Source organism: Buteo buteo, chromosome 5, assembly GCF_964188355.1.
Source record: "Buteo buteo chromosome 5, bButBut1.hap1.1, whole genome shotgun sequence".
Classification (NCBI taxonomy): domain Eukaryota; kingdom Metazoa; phylum Chordata; class Aves; order Accipitriformes; family Accipitridae; genus Buteo; species Buteo buteo.
The window spans coordinates 14,618,656-14,637,320 of record NC_134175.1 but is presented as its reverse complement, the minus strand read 5'-3'; the positions used below and the strand labels follow the sequence as shown (position 1 = coordinate 14,637,320).

Genomic DNA, 18,665 nt, shown 5'->3' with positions numbered 1-18,665 from the left:
TACAGACTTTGATGTGTGCTTTATTAAAGCAGAAAGTGCTTGTATAGTACGCTGATACGAAACTAACATCTCCAGGGAACATCTACTCATCTTCTTCGTGAACCAGGTTCACACATGTATGCATAAACCAACCAAGCTTGCCTATATGACAGGGACAGAAAGACACCTTAACTTCCACACTCACATTCAGATTGGCCTTTCGCGTTCGTGTACGTGGATGCTGGGTTTTAAGGCAATATCCCAGGTTTTTAACTCTTCATATGCAAGTGCTACTCTAAGAATTGTCTTGGAGAGTGTTGTGGGAGCACTTGTCTGTTCCTGCTGGCCCTCTGCTGAAAACTGTTGTAGCTGACTGCTTAGAGGGGTGACAATTTCTCCACTGAAAACAAAACACAAAATTACGAATTGAGCACAGCTGAACACAGCTAAGTCAGTTAGGGAAGGAGCTCCAGGGGAACTCCTGTGCCTAAGCAGCTTAGGTGCCTTCTGAAAATCCCACACCTTTACATTTCATCCTCATGCAAAAAGCAGAAACATCAGCCATGTACTTTTCAACAGGAAGAACGAACAACCTCTATCAATGGCTGTATCTAGGTAACAAAATCTATATTCATATTATGAAAACAATCTTCAACCGCAATGCTCATGTTTTGTAATGTGGGCTATTTTATGTCACAACTCCCTTTTTTATTTTAATTGTGAATATTTTTATCATGTTTTCTTTTTTACTAAATTTCAAGTTGAAACTACCATTATGGTCAGATGTGTGAAAATTGCACCACACAGTTCCACAGACATTTTCCCTTCTGACTTTCAGAAGAAATCCTCTCAGCTGACAACTCTCAAGCAATTCTCTCTCAGCCTAGTCCCACACTTGCACTCCCTTGGAAGCTCATGCTTTCTGTCAGTAGCATATTTGCATCAATACAGCCTCCTGTGTACTCCAGTCTACCTGGAGAAGCTTACTAGCTTATCCTTTCTGATGCTTGGAAATGTCAAGGCAACTCTGTATCCCAAGACCAACCTAAGGCTCATAAAACAGACACCTCTACTGAAGTGAGCCTGACCCTGTAGAAGAAATGTGTATAAAGAGTCAGGAAGCTCCATGATTACATTTTGACATGCAGAGTTTCTGTCTGCAGCTGCACTTCAACCACTGTGTTTCAGTAGTCACACATTTGCTAACACCTCAAAAAAGTTCATCTGTAATGCGGTCACTTGTAACCAGCCCAATTATCTCTGCTCATTCAACAATGAAAAATACAGTCTCTTATAAATGGCCCGGACACAAAAGTTGAACATCCTAGGAGATAAAAACCACAGCAAGTTAAGATCTTACTCAAGAGTCCTACACAAATGAGTAAGTGGGCAGAATGTGGCCCCTTGGTGTAGCATACAGGGACTAGAAAAACATCTGATCCTGATCATCAGAGCTACCAACATGACTACTAACATTGAGTTATGCGACAGGTATTTTTTTAGAAGATATCGAGAAACTCTATCAAGTAGACTTGATAGAGACATAATTCTATCAAGTAGCAAGACAAACCAAACCCAATCTCTCTCCGTCACCTTCTGCTCTAGGGTGAGTGCTGTGGCTGCCATGAATTAGGACTTTACAGCAAGATGTAACTGAATCAAAAATGCAACTAGGAGGGTTTTGAAAGATGAACAAGTATGAACTCCACCAGCATATGGCATTTATTAGATGAAGGAATGGGTATGAACTGCAAAGCAGGCTTCCAAGAGCACATAGTTATTCATTGTGATCTTTGGAATTTCACAGCCACTTTGGGGCTGAGAGTGTCAAAACAATCTGCCAGCAAGCCTGGATACACCCAAGGAGACATTCAAAGGGAAATGCGATAGCATCAGCAGAGGAGCTCAGTTACACAAAAAGAGAGGTGTGGCTGAACCACAACTTTTCTGATTCACATCAAGGCTTTCCCAAAGTTCCGAGCTGTGTTATCTGAAGAGCATGGTACAGACCCAGAACCACCAGGAACACACAGTTATTTTCACAATCTGCTTCACTTGAACTGTAATGACGAAGGAAGAAATGAGAAGGAAGAGAAGACAAGGCGGGCTCACCAGAATGCGTCCTGAGGTGTCCTGTGAGGGCGTCCCTCCGTCGGCAGGCATAGCTGCAGAAGGGACATTTGAACGGTTTCTCCCCAGAGTGCAACTTGATGTGCCTCAGCAGGTTCCCCTTCTGGGTAAAAGAAGCTCCACATTGGTTACAGTGGAAGGGGCGTTCACCTGGAAGGAAAATGGAAGGGAGAGAGCTGTCAAGAAACATCGGAAGAGGCATGGAGCCCATTATCCTGCTCTTTCTAACAGTGCCATCTTACATAGGTACAGCCCTCACAACCACACGGCACTTGCTAAAGTCAGAGGCTGTTTCTTTTGCACAATGGGCAGAGCCTCCAGTAGTGATTTGAGACTCTTTCCTTAATGTGATTAATGCAGCCTGATTTTCTTAAAGTTCTCCACCTCAGAGGTTTTATCTTAAAACATGAGCTCTGCTCAAAATTTAGATCCATAACTGTGGTTTTGTAGTATTTATCTCTATGGTTTTGCACTTATTTTTAGTATAGGTCCAATCCTTATGAGTATTTAGACCTGATCATAACAATTGGACTTGGACAGATGTTAAGATCTTTGCTTCAGACCAAATCATTTGCTTACATTATACTTTATTTGAAATCCCTTTTTAAAGGCTGCTTTGCATTGGTAGAGTGGTATGAAGAGAATCAATGCGAGTGAGGGTTGGGCCCACAAGCTTTGGGCAGTAGCAAACACTGAGAAAAATCTTATACCATTAAACTGTGAAATAAGCAAATTTGTGCTCTAAGTAAGACTAATTGAAAAGACTTGTTTGATGGAAAAAAAATGATTAACAGAAACTCTACATGTTACTCTCTCCCTTCACCCCATGCATTCACCCCCCCCCCCAACCAATTTTGATGTTAATCCTTCATATTTGCCCTATACAGTGGGGATTTGGTCCATAAAACCAAACACACACACACACACCCTTTTTTTTTTTTTTTTTTAGAGGAAAACCCCTGACAAACTTACACAGGTTTTGTGAAAAATTGTCAAAACCATACGTTATGTCAACATTTGTTGAGGACACTCAGTCTGCTCCAGTGTTCTTGGGCAGGCAGTCAGCTCCAATCATCTGCTTATGTCCCACTGTGCAAATCAATAGGGCACAAGCATATACTTGTGCTGGCCACTTGCCTAAGTGCTTTACTGCAGCTGGGCTTTAGAAGCTGAAATGTTTTCACCAAGTAGGGCTCCAGTTCAACAAGGTCTTGAACATCAAGTTTCAGATGTAAGCAGCCTCATTCATTTTTTCAGTGCATCACCTATTATGGGGCCTTGGTCAAATCCTGGTGGGACTTTCTGAGGTTGAATTCACTGGCCTAAAGCACAGATCTCGTGAAAAACAAACACGTTCTGTAATCTGTCATGTCTCTCCAAAGCCTTTTTCAATTACTTTAAAATGATTACTCCCTTGCTCGACAAAATTAATGCTATGTTTTTATGAAAGTGGTTCATGCATCTAGTGTAAAGTCCAAAATGTGCCTGTAGATTCAAATGGAAAGAGAGGGAGGAAAAGAGCTCTTACAGATGTCCACAAGCAATTCTTACTGCAGTGGTTTAAATCACTGCCAGCATTACAGTCCTGCCAGGAAGGCAGCAGAAGGCAGGTGTGCCATATATGCCATACCTCTGCAACTTCACTTCACATGCGTGAGCTGGAAATTACATCTGAAACCACTGCAGATGCACTGAAGAAAATACTAAGGTTCCTACAATCTTGCCAAGAACATTATGGAGTAATGATAAAAAAAATCAGGGCATAAAGCTCTTCTTCCAATACAGTGAACACGAGCTCATTGGAATTGATAAAGAGTTTGTGGTTTCCCTTTCAAACTCCCACATTATACTTAAAGGATCTGATTAGCCATTATCTTCTTTTATATCATTTCAAAAGGTCCATAACAGAGATATGTAAAGAGACTGCAGTAGAAAGGCATATGGGGTTTTTTCTTCTCTGTTTTGCTTTTGCTGTCTGAGAAAACAGGCAAAACCCCTTCCTTTGACATGTTTCTCAGTATTCAGGAATGACAGCTTCAGTTTCAGGATGACAACATTAAAGAAGGTAGTGAGTTTCTTACCAAGTCTAAAGTCTTTCCTTTTACTCCTGCTGTATTTAAAGCTATGGAGTTAATATGTTTTACCTGCTACATCACCCACTTATCTTCGATATTTTGGAGGCCACAAATGAGTAGGTATTATTCCTCGATAAACTGGTAGCTAAAGAGATGCTGAAACCCTTCAGTCAGGAATTCAAGTAGTTCCTGCACCACGGTTCAGTGGCAAAGATGACATGAAAATGCTCACCACAAAGTCATCGATAGTCTGCTCCTCTCTTGCAACAGACAGAATCTGCTACAATAGCATGTTTTACCTCAAATAACTTTTGTATCTATTTAAAGTCAGCATTAATTAATTTTTCCTACTGGCTTTAATTCCAGGTAAATAGCTGCTTTGATATGTTTATTATACTTCTGTTCAATCATTTGATTCCTGCTCCTTGTTTAAGCTGCAGGCTTGTGGGATGACTGTTAATTTTAGTCACACCTTCGCGTTATTGATTAGCAGCTTTTACATTTAGCACGGCTAATCTGTGAGACCATTATCCAATAGAAGGGTGCACAAAAAAAGTAAAGACTGAGTAATAAGAAGATTTTGCTGGTTTTCCAAGAACTCTGCTGTCTGATGCCCACTCCAGATACCACCAAACCAGCCTTCTTTATCACTTCAGTGCCTTGAGAAGACTGTTTTCCAATTATTTCTCCTACTGCCTTTTCTAGTAGGTTTGCAAGCAGTTCTCCAGTATTATTATTTCCTAATAACAAAATAAGAGCCTTGATGTCCTTATTCACTTCCCTTACTCTTCTGTGAAAACTAAAAGTTTTTATCCACAGGCTGAAATTAATCACACTTCAAACTAAACATCCACTCACAAAGTCTTTAAATACATTTCTTCTCTACATGAAAGTCCCTGACTGTGTTTAAAATGTTTTCCTGTCTTTGAGGGTGATGGCAGCACAGACATACCAGAAACTATGGACCTATTAAACAGGTGGCATACACGACTACAAGAAGGTAATGACATGTGTGTTTTTCACCATTTATAGCTATGTATTTACCGTTTGACACTATACACTAATACTCATTTATTAAAATAACTCCTTATAAGAACATGTACTGAAAGGTGACTAAGTAAGCGGTTTGCTTTTCAGCGCTGGAAACTATATGACTGCAATGTAACCGCAAAATATTTTGAGCTTACTTTAAGTACTAAAACTTTTCTCTATTTTAGAGCTAGCACAGGGCAGAAAACCCTCAAACCTTAGTGAAAAAAACCCAATTAAAAAACCCCAAACAAACAAAGACTTTCTGAGTAGGGAGAGGGGGAGGAGCAGCTAACCAAACAAAAAAGATGTTTCTTTTCAACTCCAGATTTAAGATCTAAAGCCAGACAAAACCAAGAATGCCTAAAAAGCCTTGTTCTCCAGCACAGACAATTTAATTATCTAATGTTACTTCAGGAATGGACAAGGCAAGGTAAGCCAGAGCTGCAAAGTATTACCTTTCCTAAAGGCTTAGTAAAAGGGGCTTGTGCCAGGGAACAGCCCTGATGATTAAATTAATAAATAAATAAATAAATCCATGGGGTTTTATAATTTTACAGTTAAAGAAAGTATTCATTAAAAGGTACAATTTCAAATATTTACCTCTAAATTACAGTAAAATACTGCTGAAATTTCACAGTTCATTGTTTAACATGCATCCATTACAGCTATGTCTCCTCCAGTAAAAATAATAATGAAATACTACTGCTCTTCAGCTACACCAGTATCTAAAGTACACAAGTTAACTTGCTGTTGTGTAAACAAAGACTGAGATGAAAGGTGAAGTGGACCAATGGAGTCAGGGTTATTAGCAAGACACGGTCCTTTCATAAGTACCTTTAATATATGGCAGCTGCCTGGAGACTTCACAGCACAAACTACAAATGCTGTCTAGCTGATACAACCTGAAACCAGGTGAATGAGCTGATTAACTTCCTACTAATAGCTTTCATATTTCAATGCGTATGCGTCTAATGTTATTTCAAAAAGCAAACCAACTCCTTTTTCTGCTTAATTGGAAGCTTCCCTGCACAATAACTCTCCTTTACTGCCTCAGCACGGAAGTACTGCGCAAAAGTTTCAGTATGAGTTATCCTTCTTTGAAACTCACACCGGTGCAAAATACATCAGTGATATTTTCTGTATCAAAACAAAAATTTGACTGAGGACAAAGAGCCTGCAGACCTCGCAACTAAGGAGACTTAGATTTTCATAACCCCTGGCTGGTAACTTTTATCCCTTTGAAATCAAACGGAGCGACTGACAAAATAATGCACTAGTTCTCATTAACAGTGAGGCCTGGTTATTTCTACAGCAGTGCTCGAGTCCCTTCCTGTGAATGTTTTAACTACCTTTTTTTAAAAAACACTGGTTTTAAAGTCTCTTCACAAGGAAAGCCAGGATAGAGTCCTTCTATACATATAAGAACTGGGTCCAGTGGGACTACACTTAACATCTGCCCTGGCTAAATGTATATCTAAGATCTCAGCCTGTTTTGTTTGGCACACACTTTTGATATGCAAAGGATAACTTGGGTACTTCTCAAACAGAATTTTTTTTTTTAACCTCTTAATACAAAATTACTGTGCCCATGCTGCCATCGGAAAGTATTTGGTCATAATAATAATATTGATTTTCATACTTCTGTAGTAGGCTTTTTGTTAATATTCAGTTAAAATGAAACATTTCTCCTGATTCATCAGATGCTGCAACTGCTCTGATTCTGCTCTGTCCCAGGAGCACAAATGAAATATCAGCTGCACTGCTAACACACTGACAGGCAGTGAGTTGCAACCTGCCTTTACCCATGTGAGGTACAGATCAGCAGGCTTTGCTCCATTTCTGCATTTGTTATTCTAGGGACTATCTAGTCTGCATACCTACTTACTGTTCTATCAGATTCACTTAACGGGCTGCACATCACTTGAAATAGTGACTTTACTAGGGTTTTTTGTTGGGAAAAACCTAATTCCAGATAGGGCAATTTATTATAAAGCAGTAGTAACATATGTCCCATGAAAAATCCCTTGGAAAAACTGGGTGATTTCCAAGTGTCCTCTGCACACAAATTTATGGCCATATTCTTAAGAGAGAAAAATCCTTTAAGCGAACTGGCAGAAATACCAGAAGAGCTTAGCTACCGAGTACTGCAAGTAAAACACATCCTTATGCAGAGAGTGATTTTGAAAATCTAAGCTCTCCTTTATGCTTAAGTAAATGAGACTTTTGGAAAAGTTAGATCTAGGAACCTCACTTTTAGTTATTTGGCCCTACAATTTTTGATTCAGTGACAAATCAATTCATATTGCAAGAGCCTGCACTAGGTTACAGATTAAACAAAATAAAACCTTTCTACTAGAAGAATAAGACAGGCAGTCCAATGGAGTTAATTGTAATGTGTTTATATGTTCATTTTTTTAAATTTTTCCTGATTAGCTGCTTTAGGCATAGAAGTCTTTTATACTGAACAGTACAATTGGGGTTTTCCTCATTTATTAATCGTGTCCCAAAAACTTGAACTCTGCATGAAAAAAATTAAATGGCATGCAGAGTTCCAGTGTTGCATATGTTCAATTATAATGCTGTGGATGCTAAAGCAGAACTTGAGGACTTTCCTCATGGGCACATAACATATCCCATTTCACTGACTTTAGGGTACTAAAATACACATGGAGTGCAAGCAAAGATCTGAGACGCTCCTGCAGTTAGCACCCCAAAAAAGCCTAAAAATAACATATCAGCAGGTCAAAGAGAGAGTGGGGCAAGACCGCTATCCGTACTGCCTGCTGCATCATGCCCTGCACATGGGGACCTGGCTTTGCTCTGCCACTGTCCTGCTGCATTTACACAGAGGAAGCATTTAATCTCTGGGTGTTCTTAAAACAATGAGGATGATCCCTACCCTCTCTTAGAAATAAAAAGTGTTTCAAAATCCAGCAGTGGACTAGATAAAGGACTGGACATTACAGTGGAGAAAAATCACAATTCACAGCTCACGGGAGAACAACACATGGACCTCGCAGATCACAAAGGCAGCAGCACGGCTGTAACAGCAAATGGTTTCCACTTTACCAAAAATTAGGAGCAAGGAAATTTTAATTCAGACCCACCAGCAGAAAGCCTAAAGAGGTGAGAAATCACTGGAGTTCCTTTTCATTACCTCAGACAAACTGGATTATTGACTTTATCTTCTTCCTCTCACCTTCCCTCAACATCCCCAAGCACAAGCCCCCAGAGTATCCAGTGGCAATATTATGTGACCAGTCATCTCCTGCAGTAACAAAAAACTCTGATAAAGATGCTGCAACTTGGGGCATGTGCTGTGGAATATGAAATTTGGATCAAAAGAGGATAGTATGGGAAAGGAGGAAAGTAAATCAAACATGACACATGCTATTTTTCTGACACAAGGATGTGGCACAGGAGGGAGGGGGTCGTGGGGTTACCCCACTCACTAAAGCAGGGAGTGCATCATGCTTAATTCCTACATTGAGCATTTTATTTATTTTCTGTCAGCAATGACAAATAAATAGAAAGGCCTTCTTCTGATGCCCATGCAGATTACAAAAATGCTTCACCTGAATTTTCAGTGTTTCAGAGAAATGTGTTTGGTGCTATCAGATGAGCAGTGCCATGGGCTCTGTGACAGAGGTGCCATGGGCCAAAGCATCGTTTCCACCACATGCACGAGGCAGTGCTTGTGTGGATCCAAAGGATGAATGGGAAATCCCCAGGTCGGTCTATCATGGGAAGAGGTGATGGCAGCACATGAGGATGAGAGATGGGGCACTGAGCTCATCTACTCTGGCCTCATCCACAGCACAGATTATTTTCCCCGTTCCTATATCTGTTTGACTGACTACTATAATGTGGCAGGGGAAGACAACTGTTTGTCAAGAACAGATGAATAATGGCTGGAGAAAACTGTGCCCCTTTATGTGCATAACACAGCCAAAGCCATATGGGCATAGCTTCTCGCAAAGCCTGGGTCCCTGGTGTAAGGAAAGCCACACTCTTGTCCCAGCATACATGCAAATTACAGCCTCTACTACGGACCACAGCATTTTGTGAGATTTACATAGAATGCTGACAGGTTTTTTGGGAAAGGAAAAGGACTTCAGTTTTTGCCAATGCAAACAACTGGCCAGACCATGCTTTGGTTGTGTACAGATAAAGAGGAGAGTAAGGCGGGATTCAGCTCCCAACATACTTAAATTGGCTTTGAGATGTAATGATTTACATGCCAGTTGCATTAGCCGATAAGGAATATCATCCATTTCCACCCACTAGGGACAACCTCTGTTCCCTCCACCATTCACCCTTGGGCTGCAAAACCAGACTACCCACAGGTCAGGGCTCATTCCAGAGCTGGGGCCAGCCCATTGCGCCTGGATGCTGAGGAAGTGGCAATATATTTTTAAATACTGCATTTTAAAAGATAGATACCACTATGTTAAAAATACTCCTTAAAATCAAGGATGTGGAAATCCAAGCAAACTTCTCCTTCTGTTGTGGACAGTGAAGTAGCAGCATGCATTAAAAAACAAACAAACAAAGTGGGGGAAAAAAAAATCCCCTGCAAAACTTGCCAACTGGTTTACTGAGAGTAGAGCACTGAGCTGCACCTTAAAAGGAATGCCATTTCTATATGCTTGAAATCATCTGTATAGAGCAATACATCACAGCTCCTCTGCTCAGATGGGAAAAGAGTCAGAGCTCTATGAGCAACCAGCAGTAGCCCAGAGGAAAAAGCTACCAGTTATGCAATTCCTACCCGTGCACCTGCATACAGCTGTCTTGCCTGCACGCAGATGAGATTTTGTTGTGTTCACTTTGAATTTGTGCGTCTTCTTTAACATGAAAAAGGCAGCTTGTCTGCATTTAAAAGATGTGCTAGCTATTCAGTATCTCAAAAAATGCAGATCATTTAATTAAGTACCTAAATCTAAATTTAGCAGGTCTAATTTAGCTGCTCAAGTTCAAATACATGGAATCTGATGCACCTACAATACATATGCTCAGATATGTGCAAGTGCCAATGAAAACTTTTAGGGAGGTTGAAAGCTGGGGACGCAGCCTGTTACATTCTCTATTCTCTTTCCCTTTCCCAGTAATAGCATGTCAAATTGTTAATCAAGATTTTGGTTCTCCAGCTAATGCTTTTCCCCTGTCGTAATTGCTGTCTAAAATCATGACTGCATCATAAACGATACTGCAATGCTTTGCATTATACATTTATGTTAAGTTATTATCAATCCAACTTATATACAGGGCATTATCTATGTAATATATATTTATTATTCCTCTGTACAGAAATCTTATTGATTTCTTCCCCATCAAGAGCACACTACTTGACTGCAAACTACTAGGTTTACAAAGGGATTACACGAAGTCCTTCTTATTTTACCTTAAAACCCCACTTTTCTTTTTAAGTCTTGGCAGATATCTCACAGTCAGAGTCTCTCACCCCATTAAATAATAGCAGAGAAAGATAAAAAAACCAAAATATCTTTCATTTTTTTAAAAAAATATGAAGAACAAACACCCACTGAGGCTCCAGTACAGAAACCTGTGCTTAACCTTAATAAGATTTAAGTGCGTATCTTAAGCATATGTTGTAGCACTTCAGGTGACTTATATGTGCTTAAATCTCATAAAAGTTAAGCACAGCTTAAGTGCTTTTCTGAATCAAAGTCCCTGCCAGGTAGACCTCTGAAAGAACAGAGAGCATTGTCTTCTGGCACCATCTGTAATTTTATGCTGTTGGAGGTAACTGTCACTCCCACCTGAGGAGCAGAAGAGGCTAGTGAGTACCAGCCTCTTGGGCACCCCAGTTTGTCATATTAGCTAAGATTCCCCTGAAATTCCCTGTTCTGAACTCAAGGCCTCATCTTTCAGGCCCCAAAGACCTGCTCAATCAGCATATTACAAAAAGTTTTGTCTGCCTCTTGAATTCTCAAATCCATAAGCCTAGCAAGCTGTTTTGGTCTCCAAACAGTAGTAGTACTAATAGTAATAAAAATAATTTATAGGAGAGTGCAGGTATTGAAAGGTGCCACAAAATGGTACCTGGATGGTAAGGGGGAGCCAAGCCCTAGCCCTCAGGAGTGGTTCAGGTGAGGTTTTCCTGATGAAGCTGTCATGCAATGAGCAGCAAGCCCACCCTGGCATCAGGATCACTAGGTAATGAGTGTCCCCTGCAGGGTTTGCTAATCCCAGGTTTTCCAGGCCACCAGCATGATGCCTAGCCACTTGCAAAGGAGGCATGAGATCCCCAGGAAGCTGCTGGCATTGTCCATCTGTGAGCACCTCCAAGGGAAGACCATCTAAGACTCGCCTTAAAGGCTCAAAAGCCTTGCACATGCACACACACGTGAGCACCCACCCCCCACCAGAGAATGACTCTCACCATCTTGCCCCTGGTCAAGAACAATAAAAAAGGCAATTTCCAGACTTTTGTGCTGTTTTTAAGAACCAAAGGCTGGTAATCAAAGTCAAGGAAGCACAATACTTGCAAGAAGCATGGCATCACCGGAATTTGGGGAGCAGGAAGAGAACCAAACCAATGAAGCCCATCTTTCCCCTCCCCAGCCTCCTGCTACCCCATGAATGAAAAGGGAAGAGAGAAGAGTTGTCAGGTAACATCAACATCAGACGCCACAGGCAGTCATCAGATTTTCTTTCAGCTGCTTACCAGTGTGGCTCCTTTTATGTACCATTAGCACATTGGGCCCAATGCAAACCATGCCACAGACGTCACATTTCAGTTTACCATTCGGAAGCCGGATTCCTCCCTCGCTCGATAGCTCCTGGATCTTTCTGTTATCCGCCATCTCGTTACTCTCAGTGAGGGGCTCTTCCAGGCTGCTTCCTTCATCATGAGCCCTGATCTCATCTTCCTGACTCAGGGGCTTCCTGTCACATTCCTCATCACTTTGCATTTCTAGCTTTACTGAATTTGCTGAAAAAAAAACACCAAACAAACAAACAAATAATTAAAACCTTGTATTTTCTAAGTTCCCAATTGCTAACATCATAATAAATTTCTATTATCAATATTAAAGCACAGCCTTGAAGCTTAAATGAACACGAGGGCCTCATGGTGATGATGGCACCACAGATTACAACTGCATATTTTTTCAAGGCCTTGTTTGTTTGTTTTTAAAATTCCTAATTTCTGTCTGTCTTACAGTTTAGAAACTAAGGCACGGCATGATCCAGAGACCTACCAAAAGTTGCAGAGATGCAGCAGGCTTAAGAACTGACCTCCTGCTTCTCAGCTTTAAACACAGGAGCTCCCTTCCTTTCAAGGAGCTCAAGTCACAAGAGCAAAGGACTTAGCCACAGCTGCTTCTTCTAGGTCTCTCCTGCCTCGTGCACCAAGACACAGGGCTTCCAAAGACAGGACACTGCACCGCCACAGCTTGCGGAAACAAGAACCCTTCACAAGCAGAATTGTTCAAAACACAGGGACCTAGTGAAGCCAGGCTTGTGGGCTGTGTCAGTAATCTCCAAATCACCCTGCCTGCATGGGCAGGTTTCCTGACAGAGGGGAAATCAATCTCTGGATGAGCCTCCAGTGCTTTTTTGCTACCATATTCTGATTCATGTAAATGGGACACTGCCAAGGCAAACAGGTCTGAGGTGAGACCTATGCTGCTGGCTTATTTATATTTGCAAGTGAAATAAGCACAGTTGAAGATCTTTCATATTTGCCTGGTTAGACTGATGGGCTCACCACTGATTTCTGTGATCCTTGGGTCACATGACAAACCTCCTCAAACTAGCAAAAGCTTGTGGGATCGGCAAATATTTAAAGAAAATGAATGCATCAGGCTTTTTCATGTAGGGGTGTCGGTGCAAGGGTGTTTTAATCACCAGACACCCCCATTTCAATGCCTCAGTGGTTGGTCGAACCTGCTGAAAGGCCTGTCCCAGAGTCACACTCTCCATCCACACTGTCAGCCAGAAGGCAAGCCCACGTGCCTGCTTCCCTAAGCCTTGATCCTGCTGAGGGGTTTAAAAAGGAGGTGATTCAGCCTTTATATCTAAGCAGTCTTTGACCTCTGTACTAAGGCCATTAGGACGAGTGCTGGTAACAGCGGTGGACCTGGAGTGCGAATGTGTGCTCTGAGGCTGGCCAGTGCCTCCAAACCCTGGCCAGGTATGCTCCAGAGCAGCTGCCCAAGGGGCCCCTGTCTGGGAACCCAATGAGAGAGTTACGAATAAATGTGTCTGATTGCTGTGAGCCACCACAGTTTCAAACAGCAGGCCTGGAAATGTCAGAACAAACCCTCCTACTTAAGACTTCCTCCTTCATCCTCCTTTCTCCTCCTTCCCCAGAATTTATAGTTAAAGAAAACACAAGGTTCAGAGGCTGATGTTGATGTTGCAACTCTGAATCACGGTTGTTAATCCTAGGCAAAGCATAATGAACAGGGTAAAGGCACTAGGGACCAAACAACGGTAAGACGTTGCTTTTTAATCGTAAAATTGTTGAAACACATCTTCGACTATTCATCGAGGCACTAATGGGAGCGAAGGAATGAAAGTACTACTACAGCAAAACACATCCAGAGCAAGGACACAGGCAGATCAGATCACAGCAGACTAGTATCAGCACAGGCACTGTCATCGAAATGGCCTGTAACTACGAAATATTTGAGCGCTTCATTTATAGAAGGGAAGAAACAATGGCACAGACTGAGAGCTTGACTGTGACCTGGCCCCAGCCAGTGCCAGTGGGTGGCTGTGCTGGCCTGGGCACAGGATGGCCATCCCCACCTACACCCAGCGTGGTGGAAGAGCACAGTCCCCCAGGGATGGCGCTCTGCTCCACAGTGCTAACCCTGGTACCAATAGCACACACAGTGACAGCAATGTCTTGCTGGCCTTGAGAAAGATGGCCTAAACTTTATGCAATTGCAAATCATCCCCCAAGGACAAGATATAGCCTTCTTAATAGCTTCTTCTGCGAGGCCACCACCACCTCAACAAGGGGAGGAAGGAAGGCAGAAACAGGTCAACAGGAGGCCATTTGCATGGCGAGCATGAGGGGGCCCGGCCCACCACAGCTGCAAGAGAAGCAATGGGAAGCCATCCAATGCTCGTGCGGAGCCCAAGGTACAGTGGGTGGCACAGCCATCACCAGCCTTGTGACCAGGAGAACACACCCTCAGTGGAAGTGCTAGAAGAGTGGGAGCTCTGCCAGCTTCGCGGGCTGGCAGGGAGAAAGCTGAGGTTTTAGTCCCACCTCCCCATGGAAAGCACGCATTTGTGATTTATGGACAGCCCACTTTCAGAGCTAAGAAATAGCAGTTCCCTCTAATAATAGCAGCCTTTGGGGGTATTCAGCAAGTCTGAGAATGAAGCCCAAATAAATGGTTTGCTGTCTTCAGGAGCAGTATTTAATACACTTGGCCACACAAGTAGCTAGGGTAGAGCCAGAAATAGTGCCCTGCACTCCTCACCTAAAACCCCGGGTCGCTGCCACAAGCCTGCACGCTCCTCACGCACAGCAATGTACAAAATAACCAAAAAACCCTCACACCAATTGTGTATATTTATATGTACCCACAAGAGAGACAGAAAGCCTTGTGTCTCATGTGTCATCTTATGTATATAAATTTTTCTCTCTATTTCTCTGACATGGAATAATAAACACTTGACTGTAATAAGTGCTGAGCACCACAAGTTCCCATTCAAGTCTCTGGACCTTTGCCTACTCAGCACATATGAAAGCAAGGCTGCAAGATCTTACAAACTGGAAGATCACTTACTTTATCTTGCCCTAGCGTTTCTTTCTGCTGAATGATGGCTTTCATGCAACAGGATAAAAAGCACAACAAAACGGAGCGAGCTGTTTGCTGAAATGCACCCTCCCCAAACGCACAGTGCTCCACAGCTCCTGCAAATGTATCTCACAAAGCTCAAGTAATTCATGTTGCATCTTTCATAATATGCCAGCTATTCTGCAAAGTTGTGCAGGCTGTTTACTCTTCTTATTTCCCTCACCTTCACAACACACAGAGAGCACCATCATTGCCATTTTCAGAAACCCTCTGCTAGCTCTTGTTGCTGCAGGAAGGTTTCCTTCATCTGGGACTAGCCGCTGGTCTCCAAGGAGGGGTGCATTGGTGCAGCAGGGATGTCCTCAGGTCATTGAAAGGGCTTTGCTAATCAGGTCATCTCCGCTGCCTTACATCATACTAGTGTATATGTTAGGCTTGTGTGGTAGCCTGCATACAAACAGGCGCTTAAATTGCATATAGTTTGTTTTCTCTGTTCACAGCCAGGCTTTGAAACTACAATCATTTTGCGGCACTGTCTTTGTTTTCACCTACAGCCACAACTCAGACAGCATAATGAACTCTGCTGCAAAGGAACAAGAAATATTCAAGGGATGTTTATGGCTATCCTGCACCATACACAAGTCTCCACATCAAATTTCACCCTGGGTTCCCTTGCCTTTCTTGTTCACATGCTTGCTAAAAGTGGCAGGCTTTCTCATTCCTTGGCAAAGCAAAGCATAAATAAGTAAATGGAAAAAAAAAAAAAATTAAAGTTTTTGGCACTTTTCCTAAAAATCACAGCAAAAGAGATAGCAGGGATAAACTGTAATCCATCTCACTGCAAAAGCATGAACTTGAAGTCAAACCATTTCCCTCCAGTTAATACAAGTTCCTTCCACTTTTTCCCAGTCCAGCACAATACCTCATGGGAAAAGAGAGTCAAGCAGCCAACAAAAGTTTCTACCTATGAACACGAAGCTAATGGCACATATTCACCAGACCACACAGCAACGTTTCTTTCTTTTTCTTTTTTTTTTTTTTAAGAGCACTAACCAGCTGATCCTGAATCACACTTTATCCTGAGTGGCCAAATTGAATACAATTATTGTTAATGTCTCATAAGTGCTAATTAAACTGCAATTCCCTGATAAACAGCATTTTGGCAAGTTTTCAGTACCAAAATATTTCCTTCACCCACAAATTAGTGTAGCTACAAACCAGAAGTTGGAAGATCCACCTAAGAAAAATATTCCTAGTATTTCATCCTCTGACATGGAAATTTGTTTCCTCCAAAAGTGAGATCTGGGGGAAAAAAAACTTCCTGTCTTGCTGAGAGATTTGATCCCCAGGTGGGATGTAAATTAAAGCACTGGCCACCTTTTTCTTAAGCAAGCAAGCTAGAGTGCAATTCCCACTACAGAACAAAAAAATCCTTCTGTCCAACACAACAGGACTGTGCCCCTCTGTCTCCTCCACTGTCTGCTGTCCTAGGTCGTTGCTTATTTTATCTGTGGCCTTGGAAAACCAGGCTGGCCACTGTCACCAAGGGTTTGTGGTCTTCAGCTAGAGGTTAGCCTTTCCTGGCAGCAGCCACGCACCACCAGCCTCTTCCTGCTGCCCCCAGAGCAGCAGAAAAAGCACGCCTAAACCCTCAAGCCCTCCCCGTGCCTCTTCCCCTATCCCTCTTCTCTCACCAGCAGGAAACGAAGCTTTGGCCCAGCTTCAGATACTCATCCTTGAGGAGGCAAAATTCAAATCTGCCACCCCCGAAGAGCCTTGGGGTGGCTCTGTGGGTGAACACAGTGAAGGACATTTGCAGCTAATGCGGACACAAGGTGTTCTCTGACCAAACTCATCTGATAACAGGGGGCTGGTAGTACATTAGCTCTCCCAGGGTCTGCTGCAGATTCCTTGTCCAGAACACAATGTAATGCAATATTCAAAGCCTGGATAATATGTCGGTCTTTACCCCAGAATGCAAATAAATTAAGAAATTGTTACTTCCCTACGAGACTGAGGTCTAAATACCACAGCACAGTGACAGGCAGCTACAACACAACCTTCTGCATACCGTCTTGTCAATGGTCAGTGACACCATCTATTTTAATCATGAACTTCTCCTAGGCAGTGGATTAATGACATTGCTAATAGGCAGCTAAAGACAAATAGAAAATGACCCAGCTTCTTGCATGTTTTGAACCAGGGTACGTAGTTCTTACACATTGCAAGACTCAGATGCAGAGTGTTTCTATACTATTAAATGCACTGTCTCTATACTGTTAAAAGCACTCAGTAATGGTGAGTGGAATACAGTTAATTTTAAGAGCTAGAGTGTCAAACAGATAAATGTTTTGTAAAATTAAAATTAAGGGGGGGAGGGGGCAGAACTCTTCCGTCTTGACAGATTTTGAAAATTCAAGGTAAGGAATGCCCAAAGCTGGAAACAATGAGCCCTGACTCTTGTTCAGTCTAAGAGCACTCTGGTAGCAAAAAGAATTCTTAAAGAGACTGTTTACACCACTCCAGAAGTGTAGTGAGACTTTAATGCATGTTTAAACATACTTTCCTCCTGGAAGAGTATAAAGGGGTCTTAGTGAAAAGAAAACTTGCCTTTGAGTTTCTTGTTGCTGGTAGAATTTGGCTCTTAATTAACGAGGCTTTTCGAGTCCATTTTGGCTTAATTTTGAGCTATTAAATGTGTAAACAAGGGATCACTGACAAATCTTCCCTCTTTAAAAAGGCACCCATACAAAGGGTGAGAATGCCAGCTGAGCAGCAGCAGAACCAGGCAAGGAATCTGCTCTGTTGTCGCCTCATAGTCACAAAGTACTTGGCAAACAGGTTGACATTAAAAAGCAAGTTAGCTGGAAATTATATTTAGTTCCTGAGAAACAAACAGGCCTCCCCTTCTCCCCTCCTCCTCATGTTGCGCTGGTGCAAAGCAGGTATTGCTCCAAAGCTGCATAGGTGTGATGCTGAGGAATAAGGAGAATCAGGTCTGCTCGAGGCATTGACAGCACATCTGCTGCGTTGGGGTTGATAACCGTGATCTTCAGGAGAGAGGAAGATGTCTCTTAAATGACACCTGTGGGCAACACTGCCCTAACAACACTGTAATGGAAAACGTTTCACTTGGGGGTTAGAAAGGTGTATTTCAAGGGACCAAGTTCTGCTTTCACAGTAGATTGAGGCTTTCTGGAGGCTTAGAGAGAAGTGAAGCTGCGTCTAGATGGAACAAATGAGGGTGAATGTCACCTGCAAAGAAAGGGGAATTACCCAACTCCTTTCTCAAGTCAAGCGACAAAAGCCCAAACAAGGCCTCTTAGATTACATATGGACATCCCCGATGCTGGGTGTCAAATTTGTTTATCACAACATGCCAAAGATTTAGCTTTTGGCCACTGAGTAAGTGGGAATCTTAGATGATGACACCATGTTGTCACAGTGACCTCAGCAGGGTTATGTCCATTCATAACAGTTAAATCAAAGAAATATTTCATAACTAATATAAAGAAGAAGGAGGGAAAGGATTTTTAGAAGCTTAGTGCAGAGTCCTTTTCTGCATGCTACAAATGGGATTCTTCAAGCCCACATGGAGGTAGTTAATACGCCAGAAATTCAGTGAGAAATGATCAGCTTATTTAGGCATCCTTAGAAATTT

The 18,665-nt window shown here is 42.2% G+C and overlaps 1 protein-coding gene across 2 annotated transcripts in view; it reads right to left on the bottom strand.

Moving 5' to 3' along the window:
* The window catches only part of IKZF2 (IKAROS family zinc finger 2), a 111,757-nt gene that overhangs the window by 37,218 nt on the left and 55,874 nt on the right, over positions 1-18,665 (bottom strand). For both annotated transcript variants that reach the window (XM_075027917.1, XM_075027918.1), the window contains 2 exons: positions 11,908-12,174; positions 2,092-2,259 (listed from right to left, as the gene is read on the bottom strand). In XM_075027917.1, the coding sequence (XP_074884018.1) occupies positions 2,092-2,259; positions 11,908-12,174 (435 nt within the window). The remainder of the gene's footprint in view (positions 1-2,091; positions 2,260-11,907; positions 12,175-18,665) is intronic.